This window comes from Bombina bombina, chromosome 2 (genome assembly GCF_027579735.1).
Source record: "Bombina bombina isolate aBomBom1 chromosome 2, aBomBom1.pri, whole genome shotgun sequence".
Lineage (NCBI taxonomy): Eukaryota > Metazoa > Chordata > Amphibia > Anura > Bombinatoridae > Bombina > Bombina bombina.
The window spans coordinates 762,543,735-762,558,909 of NC_069500.1; the positions used below are offsets into that span (position 1 = coordinate 762,543,735).

General features: G+C 40.6%; 1 protein-coding gene across 6 annotated transcripts in view; it reads right to left on the reverse strand.

Moving 5' to 3' along the window:
* Positions 1 to 15,175, reverse strand: part of MYO9B (myosin IXB) — a 597,798-nt gene that overhangs the window by 146,931 nt on the left and 435,692 nt on the right. For all 6 annotated transcript variants that reach the window (XM_053702888.1, XM_053702886.1, XM_053702887.1 and 3 more), the window contains 5 exons: positions 11,903 to 11,966; positions 11,695 to 11,813; positions 9,750 to 9,904; positions 9,322 to 9,509; positions 8,981 to 9,079 (listed from right to left, as the gene is read on the reverse strand). In XM_053702888.1, coding sequence (XP_053558863.1) covers positions 8,981 to 9,079; positions 9,322 to 9,509; positions 9,750 to 9,904; positions 11,695 to 11,813; positions 11,903 to 11,966 — 625 coding nt within the window. The remainder of the gene's footprint in view (positions 1 to 8,980; positions 9,080 to 9,321; positions 9,510 to 9,749; positions 9,905 to 11,694; positions 11,814 to 11,902; positions 11,967 to 15,175) is intronic.

The window sequence follows — 15,175 nt, forward strand, 5'->3', positions numbered from 1 at the left end:
GCATTATTACCCCTGAAAACTCCAGGTCTGAAACACACTTCAGGAAAGCCTGAGCCTTTACTGGGTTTGCTGGAATGCGTGAGAGAAAAATTCTTCTCACAGGCGGTCAAACTCTGAATCCATTGATTTTGGACCGAATTGATCCAAACATCTTTGAAAAATCTTAATCTGCCCCCCACCAGCTGAACTGGAATGAGGGTTGCACCTTCCTGCGGACTTGGGGGCTGGCTTTGATCTCTTAAATGACTTGGACTTATTCCAATTTGAGGAAGGCTTCCAATTGGAAACCGATTCCTTGGGGGAAGGATTTGATTTCTGTTCCTTATTTTGTCGAAAGGAACGAAAACGGTTAGAAGCTTTAGATTTACCCTTAGGTCTTTTATCTTGAGGCAAAAAAAACTCCACTCCCCCCAGTGACAGTTGAAAATATTGAATCCAACTGAGAACCAAATAACTTATTACCTTGGAAAGAAAGAGATAGCAATCTGGACTTAGAAGTCATGTCAGTACTGAATTCCAAAATTTAAGCCACAAAGCTCTTCTAGCTAAAATAGCTAAAGACATAGATTTAACATCAATTATGATATCAAAAATAGCATCACAGATAAAATGATTAGCATGTTAGAGTAAGCGAACAATGCTAGACAAATCAGAATCCAATTCTTGTTGCGCTAAATGTTCCAACCAAAAAGTTGATGAAGCTGCAACCTCAGCGAAAGAAATTGCAGGCCTGAGATGATGACCAGCATATAAATAGGCTTTCCTTAGATAAGATTCAAGTTTTCTATCTAAAGGATCTTTAAAAGAAGTACTATCTTCCGTAGGAATAGTAGTACGTTTAGCAAGAGTAGAGATAGACCCGTCAACTTTAGGGATCTTTTCCCAAAACTCTAAATAGACTGCTGGCAAAGGGTACAATTTTTTAAACCTTCAAGAAGGAATAAAAGAAGTACCAGGCCTATTCCATTCCTTAGAAATCATATCAGAAATAGCATCAGGAACTGGAAAAACCTCTGGAGTAACCACAGGAGGTTTATAAACAGAATTTAAACGTTTACTAATTTTAATATCAAGAGGATTAGTTTCCTCCATATCCAATGTAATCAACACTTCTTTTAACAAAGAACGAATATACTCCATTTTAAACAAATAAAAAGATTTGTCAGTGTCAATATCTGAGGCAGGATCTTCTGAACCAGATAGATACTCATCAGAGAAGGATAATTCAGTATGTTGTCGGTCATTTGAAATTTCATTAATTTTATGAGAAGTTTTAAAAGACCTTCTATGTTTATTAGAAGGCAGAATAGCAGACAAAGCCTTCTGTATAGAATCAGAAATAAATTATTTTAAATTTACAGGTATATCTTGTGCATTAGATGTTGAGGGAACAGCAACAGGTAATGAACTACTACTGATGGATACATTTTCTGCATGTAAAAGTTTATCATGACAGCTATTACAAACCACAGCTGGATATATAACCTCCACAAGTTTACAACAAATGCACTTAGCTTTGGTAGAACCGTTATCCAGCAGCAGAGTTCCAACAGTGACTTCTGAGACAGAATCAGATTGAGACATCTTGCAAATGTAAGAGAAAAAACAACATATAAAGCAAAATTATCAATTTCCTTATATGGCAGTTTCAGGAAAGGGAAAAAAATGCAAACGGCATAGCCCTCTGACATAGAGAAAAGGCAAGAGGCATATAGAAATGCTCTCTTAAATAATGAAAATATTTGGTGCCAAGTATGACGCATGGCACAAACAGAAAAATATTTTTTGGCACCAAAAACGTCCGGAAATGACACACTCGCGTCACAGAAGACGCAACCTTGTGAAGGACTCGGCATCAACTAAGACACCGGAAATGACGAAATTGTGTCAACAAACGTAACTTTGCGCTAAAAAAACCTTGCGCCAAGAATGACGCAATAAACTTTAGCATTTTGCGACCTCGCGAGCCTAATTCTGCCGGCGAATTTAAAAGATAGTCAATTTCAAAAAGACAACACCCCAGGTAAGAAATACATTTTTCCTAAAAAAACATTTCCCAGATATGAAAATGACAGTCTGCAAAAGGAAATATACTGAAAACCTGAATCATGGCAAATAGAAGTACAATACATATATTTAGAACTTTATAAAATACATAAAGTGCCAAACCATAGCTGAGAGTGTCTTAAGTAATGAAAATACACTTACCAAAGACACCCATCCACATATAGCAGATAGCCAAACCAGTACTGAAACGGTTATCAGTAGAGGTAATGGAATATGAGAGTATATCGTAGATCTGAAAAGGGTAACAGAGAACCTATGAAATAGATCTCCCGTGAGGAAAACCATTGCATTCAAAAGGTGATACTCCCTTCACATCCCTCTGAAATTCACTGTACTCTGAGAGGAATCGGGCTTCAAAATGCTGAGAAGCGCATATCAACGTAGAAATCTTAGCACAAACTTACTTCACAAGCTCCATAGGAGGCAAAGTTTGTAAAACTGAATTGTGGGTGTGGTGAGTGGTGTATTTATAGGCATTTTGAGGTTTGGGAAACTTTGCCCCTCCTGGTAGGATTGTATATCCCATGCGTCACTAGCTCATGGACTCTTGCCAATTACATGAAAGAAAAACAGAATTTATGTTTACCTGATAAATTACTTTCTCCAACGGTGTGTCCGGTCCACGGCGTCATCCTTACTTGTGGGATATTCTCTTCCCCAACAGGAAATGGCAAAGAGCCCAGCAAAGCTGGTCACATGATCCCTCCTAGGCTCCGCCTACCCCAGTCATTCGACCGACGTTAAGGAGGAATATTTGCATAGGAGAAACCATATGGTACCGTGGTGACTGTAGTTAAAGAAAATAAATTATCAGACCTGATTAAAAAAAAAAAACCAGGGCGGGCCGTGGACCGGACACACCGTTGGAGAAAGTAATTTATCAGGTAAACATAAATTGTTTTCTCCAACATAGGTGTGTCCGGTCCACGGCGTCATCCTTACTTGTGGGAACCAATACCAAAGCTTTAGGACACGGATGAAGGGAGGGAGCAAATCAGGTCACCTAAATGGAAGGCACCACGGCTTGCAAAACCTTTCTCCCAAAAATAGCCTCAGAAGAAGCAAAAGTATCAAACTTGTAAAATTTGGTAAAAGTGTGCAGTGAAGACCAAGTCGCTGCCCTACATATCTGATCAACAGAAGCCTCGTTCTTGAAGGCCCATGTGGAAGCCACAGCCCTAGTGGAATGAGCCGTGATTCTTTCGGGAGGCTGCCGTCCGGCAGTCTCGTAAGCCAATCTGATGATGCTTTTAATCCAAAAAGAGAGAGAGGTAGAAGTTGCTTTTTGACCTCTCCTTTTACCGGAATAAACAACAAACAAGGAAGATGTTTGTCTAAAATCCTTTGTAGCATCTAAATAGAATTTTAGAGCGCGAACAACATCCAAATTGTGCAACAAACGTTCCTTCTTTGAAACTGGTTTCGGACACAGAGAAGGTACGATAATCTCCTGGTTAATGTTTTTGTTAGAAACAACTTTTGGAAGAAAACCAGGTTTAGTACGTAAAACCACCTTATCTGCATGGAACACCAGATAAGGAGGAGAACACTGCAGAGCAGATAATTCTGAAACTCTTCTAGCAGAAGAAATTGCAACTTTCCAAGATAATAACTTAATATCAACGGAATGTAAGGGTTCAAACGGAACCCCCTGAAGAACTGAAAGAACTAAGTTGAGACTCCAAGGAGGAGTCAAAGGTTTGTAAACAGGCTTAATTCTAACCAGAGCCTGAACAAAGGCTTGAACATCTGGCACAGCTGCCAGCTTTTTGTGAAGTAACACAGACAAGGCAGAAATCTGTCCCTTCAGGGAACTAGCAGATAATCCTTTTTCCAATCCTTCTTGAAGGAAGGATAGAATCTTAGGAATCTTAACCTTGTCCCAAGGGAATCCTTTAGATTCACACCAACAGATATATTTTTTCCAAATTTTGTGGTAAATCTTCTAGTTACAGGCTTTCTGGCCTGAACAAGAGTATCGATAACAGAATCTGAGAACCCTCGCTTCGATAAGATCAAGCGTTCAATCTCCAAGCAGTCAGCTGGAGTGAAACCAGATTCGGATGTTCGAACTGACCCTGAACAAGAAGGTCTCGTCTCAAAGGTAGCTTCCAAGGTGGAGCCGATGACATATTCACCAGATCTGCATACCAAGTCCTGCGTGGCCACGCAGGAGCTATCAAGATCACCGACTCCCTCTCCTGATTGATCCTGGCTACCAGCCTGGGGATGAGAGGAAACGGCGGGAACACATAAGCTAGTTTGAAGGTCCAAGGTGCTACTAGTGCATCCACTAGAGCCGCCTTGGGATCCCTGGATCTGGACCCGTAGCAAGGAACTTTGAAGTTCTGACGAGAGGCCATCAGATCCATGTCTGGAATGCCCCACAGCTGAGTGACTTGGGCAAAGATTTCCGGATGGAGTTCCCACTCCCCCGGATGCAATGTCTGACGACTCAGAAAATCCGCTTCCCAATTTTCCACTCCTGGGATGTGGATAGCAGACAGGTGGCAGGAGTGAGACTCCGCCCATAGAATGATTTTGGTCACTTCTTCCATCGCTAGGGAACTCCTTGTTCCCCCCTGATGGTTGATGTACGCAACAGTTGTCATGTTGTCTGATTGAAACCGTATGAACTTGGCCCTCGCTAGCTGAGGCCAAGCCTTGAGAGCATTGAATATCGCTCTCAGTTCCAGAATATTTATCGGTAGAAGAGATTCTTCCCGAGACCAAAGACCCTGAGCTTTCAGGGATCCCCAGACCGCGCCCCAGCCCATCAGACTGGCGTCGGTCGTGACGATGACCCACTCCGGTCTGCGGAATGTCATCTCTTGTGACAGGTTGTCCAGGGACAGCCACCAACGGAGTGAGTCTCTGGTCCTCTGATTTACTTGTATCTTCGGAGACAAGTCTGTATAGTCCCCATTCCACTGACTGAGCATGCACAGTTGTAATGGTCTTAGATGAATGCGCGCAAAAGGAACTATGTCCATTGCCGCTACCATCAAACCGATCACTTCCATGCACTGCGCTATGGAAGGAAGAGGAACGGAATGAAGTATCCGACAAGAGTCTAGAAGTTTTGTTTTTCTGGCCTCTGTCAGAAAAATCCTCATTTCTAAGGAGTCTATTATTGTTCCCAAGAAGGGAACCCTTGTTGACGGAGATAGAGAACTCTTTTCCACGTTCACTTTCCATCCGTGAGATCTGAGAAAGGCCAGTACAATGTCCGTGTGAGCCTTTGCTTGAGGAAGGGACGACGCTTGAATCAGAATGTCGTCCAAGTAAGGCACTACAGCAATGCCCCTTGGTCTTAGCACAGCTAGAAGGGACCCTAGTACCTTTGTGAAAATCCTTGGAGCAGTGGCTAATCCGAAAGGAAGCGCCACGAACTGGTAATGCTTGTCCAGGAATGCGAACCTTAGGAACCGATGATGTTCCTTGTGGATAGGAATATGTAGATACGCATCCTTTAAATCCACTGTGGTCATGAATTGACCTTCCTGGATGGAAGGAAGAATAGTTCGAATGGTTTCCATCTTGAACGATGGAACCTTGAGAAACTTGTTTAAGATCTTGAGATCTAAGATTGGTCTGAACGTTCCCTCTTTTTTGGGAACTATGAACAGATTGGAGTAGAACCCCATCCCTTGTTCTCTTAATGGAACAGGATGAATCACTCCCATTTTTAACAGGTCTTCTACACAATGTAAGAATGCCTGTCTTTTTATGTGGTCTGAAGACAACTGAGACCTGTGGAACCTCCCCCTTGGGGGAAGCCCCTTGAATTCCAGAAGATAACCTTGGGAGACTATTTCTAGCGCCCAAGGATCCAGAACATCTCTTGCCCAAGCCTGAGCGAAGAGAGAGAGTCTGCCCCCCACCAGATCCGGTCCCGGATCGGGGGCCAACATTTCATGCTGTCTTGGTAGCAGTGGCAGGTTTCTTGGCCTGCTTTCCCTTGTTCCAGCCTTGCATTGGTCTCCAAGCTGGCTTGGCTTGAGAAGTATTACCCTCTTGCTTAGAGGACGTAGCACTTTGGGCTGGTCCATTTCTACGAAAGGGACGAAAATTAGGTTTATTTTTTGCCTTGAAAGGCCGATCCTGAGGAAGGGCGTGGCCCTTACCCCCAGTGATATCAGAGATAATCTCTTTCAAGTCAGGGCCAAACAGCGTTTTCCCCTTGAAAGGAATGTTAAGTAGCTTGTTCTTGGAAGACGCATCAGCTGACCAAGATTTCAACCAAAGCGCTCTGCGCGCCACAATAGCAAACCCAGAATTCTTAGCCGCTAACCTAGCCAATTGCAAAGTGGCGTCTAGGGTGAAAGAATTAGCCAATTTGAGAGCATTGATTCTGTCCATAATCTCCTCATAAGGAGGAGAATCACTATCGACCGCCTTTATCAGCTCATCGAACCAGAAACATGCGGCTGTAGCTACAGGGACAACGCATGAAATTGGTTGTAGAAGGTAACCCTGCTGAACAAACATCTTTTTAAGTAAACCTTCTAATTTTTTATCCATAGGATCTTTGAAAGCACAACTATCCTCTATGGGTATAGTGGTGCGTTTGTTTAAAGTGGAAACCGCTCCCTCGACCTTGGGGACTGTCTGCCATAAGTCCTTTCTGGGGTCGACCATAGGAAACAATTTTTTAAATATGGGGGGAGGGACGAAAGGAATACCGGGCCTTTCCCATTCTTTATTAACAATGTCCGCCACCCGCTTGGGTATAGGAAAAGCTTCTGGGAGCCCCGGGACCTCTAGGAACTTGTCCATTTTACATAGTTTCTCTGGGATGACCAACTTGTCACAATCATCCAGAATGCGGAGATGTTCCAACTTAAATTTAAACGTAATCACATCAGGTTCAGCTTGTTGAGAAATGTTCCCTGAATCAGTAATTTCTCCCTCAGACAAAACCTCCCTGGCCCCATCAGACTGGGTTAGGGGCCCTTCAGAACCATTATTATCAGCGTCGTCATGCTCTTCAGTATCTAAAACAGAGCAGTCGCGCTTACGCTGATAAGTGTTCATTTTGGCTAAAATGTTTTTGACAGAATTATCCATTACAGCCGTTAATTGTTGCATAGTAAGGAGTATTGGCGCGCTAGATGTACTAGGGGCCTCCTGAGTGGGCAAGACTCGTGTAGACGAAGGAGGGAATGATGCAGTACCATGCTTACTCCCCTCACTTGAGGAATCATCTTGGGCATCATTGTCATTGTCACATAAATCACATTTATTTAAATGAATAGGAATTCTGGCTTCCCCACATTCAGAACACAGTCTATCTGGTAGTTCAGACATGTTAAACAGGCATAAACTTGATAACAAAGTACAAAAAACGTTTTAAAATAAAACCGTTACTGTCACTTTAAATTTTAAACTGAACACACTTTATTACTGCAATTGCGAAAAAACATGAAGGAATTGTTCAAAATTCACCAAATTTTCACCACAGTGTCTTAAAGCCTTAAAAGTATTGCACACCAAATTTGGAAGCTTTAACCCTTAAAATAACGGAACCGGAGCCGTTTTTAACTTTAACCCCTTTACAGTACCTGGTATCTGCTTTGCTGAGACCCAACCAAGCCCAAAGGGGAATACGATACCAAATGACGCCTTCAGAAAGTCTTTTCTAAGTATCAGAGCTCCTCTCACATGCGACTGCATGTCATGCCTCTCAAAAACAAGTGCGCAACACCGGCGCGAAAATGAGGCTCTGCCTATGATTTGGGAAAGCCCCTAAAGAATAAGGTGTCTAAAACAGTGCCTGCCGATATTATTATATCAAAATACCCAGAATAAATGATTCCTCAAGGCTAAATATGTGTTAATAATGAATCGATTTAGCCCAGAAAAAGTCTACAGTCTTAATAAGCCCTTGTGAAGCCCTTATTTACGATCTTAATAAACATGGCTTACCGGATCCCATAGGGAAAATGACAGCTTCCAGCATTACATCGTCTTGTTAGAATGTGTCATACCTCAAGCAGCAAGAGACTGCTCACTGTTCCCCCAACTGAAGTTAATTGCTCTCAACAGTCCTGTGTGGAACAGCCATGGATTTTAGTGACGGTTGCTAAAATCATTTTCCTCATACAAACAGAAATCTTCATCTCTTTTCTGTTTCTGAGTAAATAGTACATACCAGCACTATTTCAAAATAACAAACTCTTGATTGAATAATAAAAACTACAGTTAAACACTAAAAAACTCTAAGCCATCTCCGTGGAGATGTTGCCTGTACAACGGCAAAGAGAATGACTGGGGTAGGCGGAGCCTAGGAGGGATCATGTGACCAGCTTTGCTGGGCTCTTTGCCATTTCCTGTTGGGGAAGAGAATATCCCACAAGTAAGGATGACGCCGTGGACCGGACACACCTATGTTGGAGAAAGTGTGTTTTTTTCAATTTTTCCTCATATTTTATAATTTTTTATAGTAAATTATAAGATATGATGAAAATAATGGTATCTTTATAAAGTGCATTTAATGGCGAGAAAAACGGTATATAATATGTGTGGGTACAGTAAATGAGTAAGAGGAAAATTATAGCTAAACACAAACACCGCAAAAATGTAAAAATAGCCCTGGGTCCCAAACAGACAGAAAATGGAAAAGTGCTGTGGTCATTAAGGGGTTAAGGTACAAAGCAGTATACACCACTAGTATACACAGAGTAGATCGGCAAAGGAAATTGTTACATTGAAATGTATTTGTGTTTTAATCTAAGACATACAATATTAATCCCAATTTCAAAGAGTGATTTTGAAGTATCATATTGATATTTATGTAAATTGAATCAATTATCAAGGACCATAAACACTTACTATATTACTTTGCACAGAAAATAAAAACAAAACAAGTCAATATAGAATCTGTTTATGTTTAAAGAAAACAAACACTCACAGGGGCAGAATACATGTCTTTGAGATTTCCTCTGAACATTTCCATGGCTTTGTAAAGTAAGCACTCAACACCTGGCTTATCAGGATGCAATGTATTCATCTGTGGATAGAGTACACTATAGTGTTAAAAAGCTGCCATACCAGCAACTAGATCCAGATGCCACTGGGTTAGTTTCATTTGTAAGACAAATACAAAATATAAAGTAAAGAAAGAAAAGAGCACAACAAAGTATAATAAATGCCACTAGAATCTGCACAACACAAACATAACAATCGATCATCAGGATAAATACAAGTTCATCACTATATTGGGAAAACATGATTTGTACACTTTCATGTTACCTTAGTAAACAGAAAGTCATCAAGGTGTTTGAGTTCAGAGGAATTGGTGATCTCTCGGTAAAGAGAGGATTTCCATTTTTCAGACACGGTAGTGGCTTTGCTAATTTTAATGGACCTGTTCCTGCGAATTTTACCAGACGACATCTCCTCTAGAGGTGGATGACTGCCATGCCCTGCCATCACTGTACCTAAAAAAATATATATAAATAAAAAATAATATGGAAACATTTTGTGACAGACACATAAAAAGCAGGAAAAAAAAAATGATAGAACAAAAATGTAATTGTCTGAAGTCAAATTATAGATCAGCCATAGCACAATATTATGTATGATGCAATGAAATTTGAAAGTACATAAATTAAATAGCGTCTAAGACATAATTCTTACATTTCTGCAGAATTATGCAGCCAGTATGAAACAAAACATACCATACATAGCATCTAAGGGTCTCTTGGAAACGTTAGTTTCCTTTGCAGGATGGAGAGGTTGCTCAGTACCGTCTGGGGTGAGAAGAACTTCTTTGCTGCTTTTCTTATCCGTTTTTTTACCCAGAAGCCTATGCAAGGGGTTCTTGTAAGTATGCCTAAAGAAAAAGATACAATTTGGAGAATAAAACAACCTCCTATGTATTAGCTACACAGAAAAACTAAACATATCAATTTAACTTATCTAAATGTAAATAAAAAATGCAAGTATTAACAATAGTATTGCCAGATAAGATTAAAAAAATGTATAAAGGGGAATACAGATAAAAAACATGCAATATTGTGCCAACTCAATACTTTTGGTTTTAAACTAGTGTCCCTTTTTTATTTTTAATTACAATGTTCCTTGTGAGAATTTTAGATTTCTGACATGAATTTTCCTGGATAATAGGGCATGCAGCTTTGTTATAGTTAATCTCTGTGGCTGCTCCATTACCAGAACAATGTTCTGTAAATTAAATAAATTGTGAATCCCTAGTAGAAAACGATGGTCAGCATACTCTTAGCTTCAAACAATGCATTCTGTAATTCAAAGGAAAAAAACTGATATATGCATAAATAACCTTTTTGGTAATGTAAATATAAGATATGTTCTGATTCTAAATTAAAATTTTTCCCTTAGTCTCTCATACCATTTTAGTTCTCCAATCACCAGAAGCCTTGGAGATCATATTTTGATAAAAGTTCAGACAATATTGTTAGGTTTGGTGTAGCATACTGTATTTCAGTATTATTTATACCAGCTAAATAACATGTCTGTACATTATCACTTATTCATAGGACAATTGAAGATGTGGTGGAGATATAAACTATGGACCACTTAAAAGGAACATAATGGTGCACAGTTTGTTGGTGCTGTCCAACACAGCATGAACAAAACAAATTGTTTTTTGTTTTTTTAATAATAAATAAATCACTAAGATCAATATCATGTGCTCCCAGCAAAGCAGGCACTGCTTAAAACACAACAAAATATCATTTTCCTGTGTTCCTAAATCAGGGCTCGACAAATCCACGAGCCTGGGAGCCACTGGCTCCTAGAATTTTACCCCTGGATCCTAACTTTTTGGGTTATTCTCCATATATCTATATACAAATACCACTGTCTCCTAAATATTGTTACTGGCTGCTAAATTTTAAACAGATTTGTTGACCCCTGCCATAAATGGTAACAAAATACATAACTGTAGGCACCTTGCACCTTTTTTATCAGGAGACAATGGGCATGATTTATCATTTGCAAGTAGACAGGATTCACAAGTTAAAACTAGATAGCAAATTGTGGGGTGGATATGTTCCCCATATTTATCATCGCACAACGAAACACTCATGCAATGCCGCCCCTCTACCCTAACGAAACTAATTACACAAGAGTAGGGCTTGTGAATCATCTGGTTGAATGAATCCAGGCAGGTGATTTTCAGCTGCCAACTTCAGTTTGGCATAGAGAGTTTAAGAAGCAGCAGTATAAATATAAGTAGCTGGCTCAAATGAGCGGGCCTGCAACCAATTGAGGAATTCGCCTTGTCATAAATCTTGCCTAATATATCCATTTGAGGAGAGAGTATACTGTGGTCCATGATGAAAGGGCTGCATATATTTCTCTGAATTCTATTAATTAGATTTACAGCTTTATTACCTATTGTTGTGTGTGCTAACTTCTGTCTTTCATCCACCATAGACAAGTACTATAATGCATTTATAATAGCTAATAATCAAAAAAATTGGACAAAGAAATTTAACATAAAAGTAACAATAAAATGTGTTACTCAACACACTCCAATGTCGATTCATTCAAACATTCATACACACAAGAAATGGATACATTTAAACAAGAATGTATAAAGTTGCACAATAAAAAGGAGCCAGCAGATCATGAGACACTGACTTTGAGTCTGTAGACTGTGTATGGGCAGTGTCAACTGGAGAGCTTGGATCACTGGATTTCTTTTTCTGTACAAGATTTTTCTTCACTTCTTTACTTGGCTCGGTCTCTAAAACAGGCACCTATAAAGGAAGCAAAGGCTTTGAAACACAGAAATTGCTAGTCACTTAATTTCCATGTCTAAAGTAAAGTAAATCCATATATCAATTACCTGAGTGGTGGAGAGAGACTGAATCAAACTGGAGCCATCAGCAGATGGAACAGATCTGGTCTTTCTGGAAAAAACAAAAAATAGGCCTATAAAATAAAGAGATAACCATCTATCTATACTTACAGTATATATATCTATAAACACACACACATATATATTATATATATAAATCTATAAACACACACAATATATATTAAATAAATATATATATATATATATATATATATATATATATATATATATATATATATATAAAAATATATATATAATTTGATTTATAATGTTGTTCTCTTAAATCAATACAAAACTGCTACTATGCATGTGGAACTTTTTGGAAACAGCACCTTTTCTAATGGGAACATTTATATCAGCTCTTTTGCAACATACTGGGAACTTGATTTTGCTGCACATTTTAATTATTAGTATTTTGCTTTTGTGCTGCTGGTTTGATCCTGTTGAAAATATTTAAATGGCAGTAAAATACCTGTTGCTAGAATAATAGTGGTCTGTGTTTTCTCTTTTTTCAAATTTCTCTTTATTACCACTATCTTGCACTGTTAGTAGTAAATGTTTTTTTATAAGCACTGCTTTCATAAGGTACCGTCTCTGTATATATACCTAATAGTGCAGATTATAAAAAATAGAGGGCACTCAAAGGTCTTTTTATAGTTGATTATTTATTTATTCAGTAAAAAACGGACATAATTCAGGTCGATGTTTCGGCTCCACGATTGAGCCTTTTTCAAGACAATCTTAGTTTGTATGTCTGGTTTGTTCAATCGCCATTATCCGAATGCTGTACAGGCTCAATTGTGGAGCCGAACTGTCGACCTGAATTATGTCATTTTTTATTAATAAATAATCAACTATAAAAAGACCTGTGAGTGCCCTCTATTTTTCACATGGATACGTAAAAAGAGTGATTGAGGAGCCACCCAGGAAAGAAAGAGAAGAAAGGTTGGAGTGCATGGAGTGCAGAATATATATACATACATATACACACACACACACACATTCATATACACACACGTATAACTTAAATTATGCTTACCTGATAATTTTCTTTTCTTCTGTGGAAAAGAGTCCACAGCCGCATTCATTACTTATGGTAAAATAAGAACCTGGCCACCAGGAGGAGGCAAAGACCCACCAGCCAAAGGCTTAAATACTCCTCCCACCTTCCCTATCCCCCAGTCATTCAGAAAAGGTGCCAGAAGATAAAAACGCCTCAAAAACAGGCGGGGGGCTGTGGACTCTTTCCCACGGAAGAAAAGAAAATGATCAGGTAAGCATAATTTAAGTTTTTCTTCCAAATGGGAAAAAGTCCACAGACGCATTCATTACTTATGGGAAATTTATACCCAAGCCAAAGAGGACACAGAATGCCAAAACTAAGGGTAAGAGGCGGACCACATGAAGGCATCACCCAAAAAAAAACAACACATTCCCAAAACAAAAGACCTTGTTTCGTCCGAAAACCGGGAACAAGAACCCTTTGAAAAATTGAAAGGAGGCACCATTGACGCAAATCTACCAACAGGTCATCGAACCTGAACGGTCACCACGAATAGACGCAACCGAGATCACAGACCCCAAGGATACCATCTCCCAAGGCAACAGCCCAGCCGCAGCCCCTCAACCAACTAGGGAACCGACGAACCATTCTCGAAGGGAACACAGGCCCACTTCAACCCACTCCAGTGGGCAGACATACACTGACCCAGGTCCCAATGACAGGAACTGCATCAGAATACAAAGAAAACTCAAAGGAAACAAACAGATCTCAAGGACCATACAGTGTCCAAAAGGCTAAACAGCAGGAACCAAGGGCACTCCTATCAAAACCCGGTCACCAAGGGAAAAACCCCTAACCAGCTAACCGGAGAAACCAAAACCCAGTCCCGCACCTCAGACCACAGGAGACTTGGGGTGCCGTACCAGCAAGTATCAAATCCAAAGATGGTCAATAAAACAGAAAGGAGAAGCTAGTGGTGCAAGCAACAGCAGAGCCCTCCCTCAAAAGAAAAAACCCCACCTTGCTCTTGTACAACCAAGACAGCCCAACCACTACAGGCCACAGAGCCGAACGCCAAAGCAACTCAGTTCACACGGACAACAAAGTTCTTTAGGATTAGTGCAGTGATGCGAACACAACCCATCCATTGACCATTAGCTAGACAAGCCAACAGGACGCAACAACCAGCACACACCTCCACTCAAGAAAAACGGGGAGGAATAAACATTCACCTAAGAACAAAATATGACTAGAACCCTGAGATAAGTCACCCAGAAATGGGTGATAACAATCCCAACGGCAAGCCCATCTCCGAAAAACACGGACCACCGGAACCCATCACTCTACAGGGAGACAAAAAAGGCAACCGGTGGAAAACAGGAGATAAAAAATACTCGTCCCCAAACCTCTGTAATCATCTGAGGATGATTACCCAGACACCGAGCACCCAAAGGGCGCCCCCCCGCCAAAGAGGTCTGGCAAAGCCATAGGAGAACAACTAACTGCTTGAAACCTCTGAGAGACAATCTCTCGAGCCCCCTAAGCTAGTCCGTCAGACGGCGAAACACAGAAGAATCCCAACACGCTGTCACTGACCCCACAGGTCGAAAACGAAACCAGGCCATAAGGCGAACAGCAGGGCCACATGGAGAAAACCCCAAGCTCAGTCTTCACAACTGGGTAGTTAACCGGAGACTTTCAAACTCCCCATAAAGGAGAGACAAAGGAACGCATCCTAATCTCAATCCCAAATTCCAAGGAAGAACCCAGGGACAACAAGATAGGAGGAACCAGACCACCGGAGCCCTAGATCCACACCCACTGAGTCTAATAGGGTTGACCCAACGTAAAACTCCCCAAGTCTGACCCAACCGACAATCTCCGCAGAGGCGACATTGCGATGAAACCGCAGCACTAAATCCTACGGACCCTAGAATCCTAGGACAGAGGTAAACCTGGTCCTAAACCCTAAAAAGGGGCTACTTAGTGACCTACAAACCCTAGTGGCAGCACCTGTCAAAAAGGAGAACCACATAACTCGAGCATAAATGCTCCCAGAGGCAAAGATAGTGAAACCAACCACCTCTTAAGGGGCCTTGAGAAACGACTACAGCCATGGAGGAATAGCGGACAGCAGAATACTTCAGATCAGAAGACAGGCGCTTTTACGTCTGAGATCAATCCCACAACCTTCTACTGCAGGAACGACAAAGCGAAACACTACGCCACATATCCTTCAAGCTTGTGCCAGACCCCTA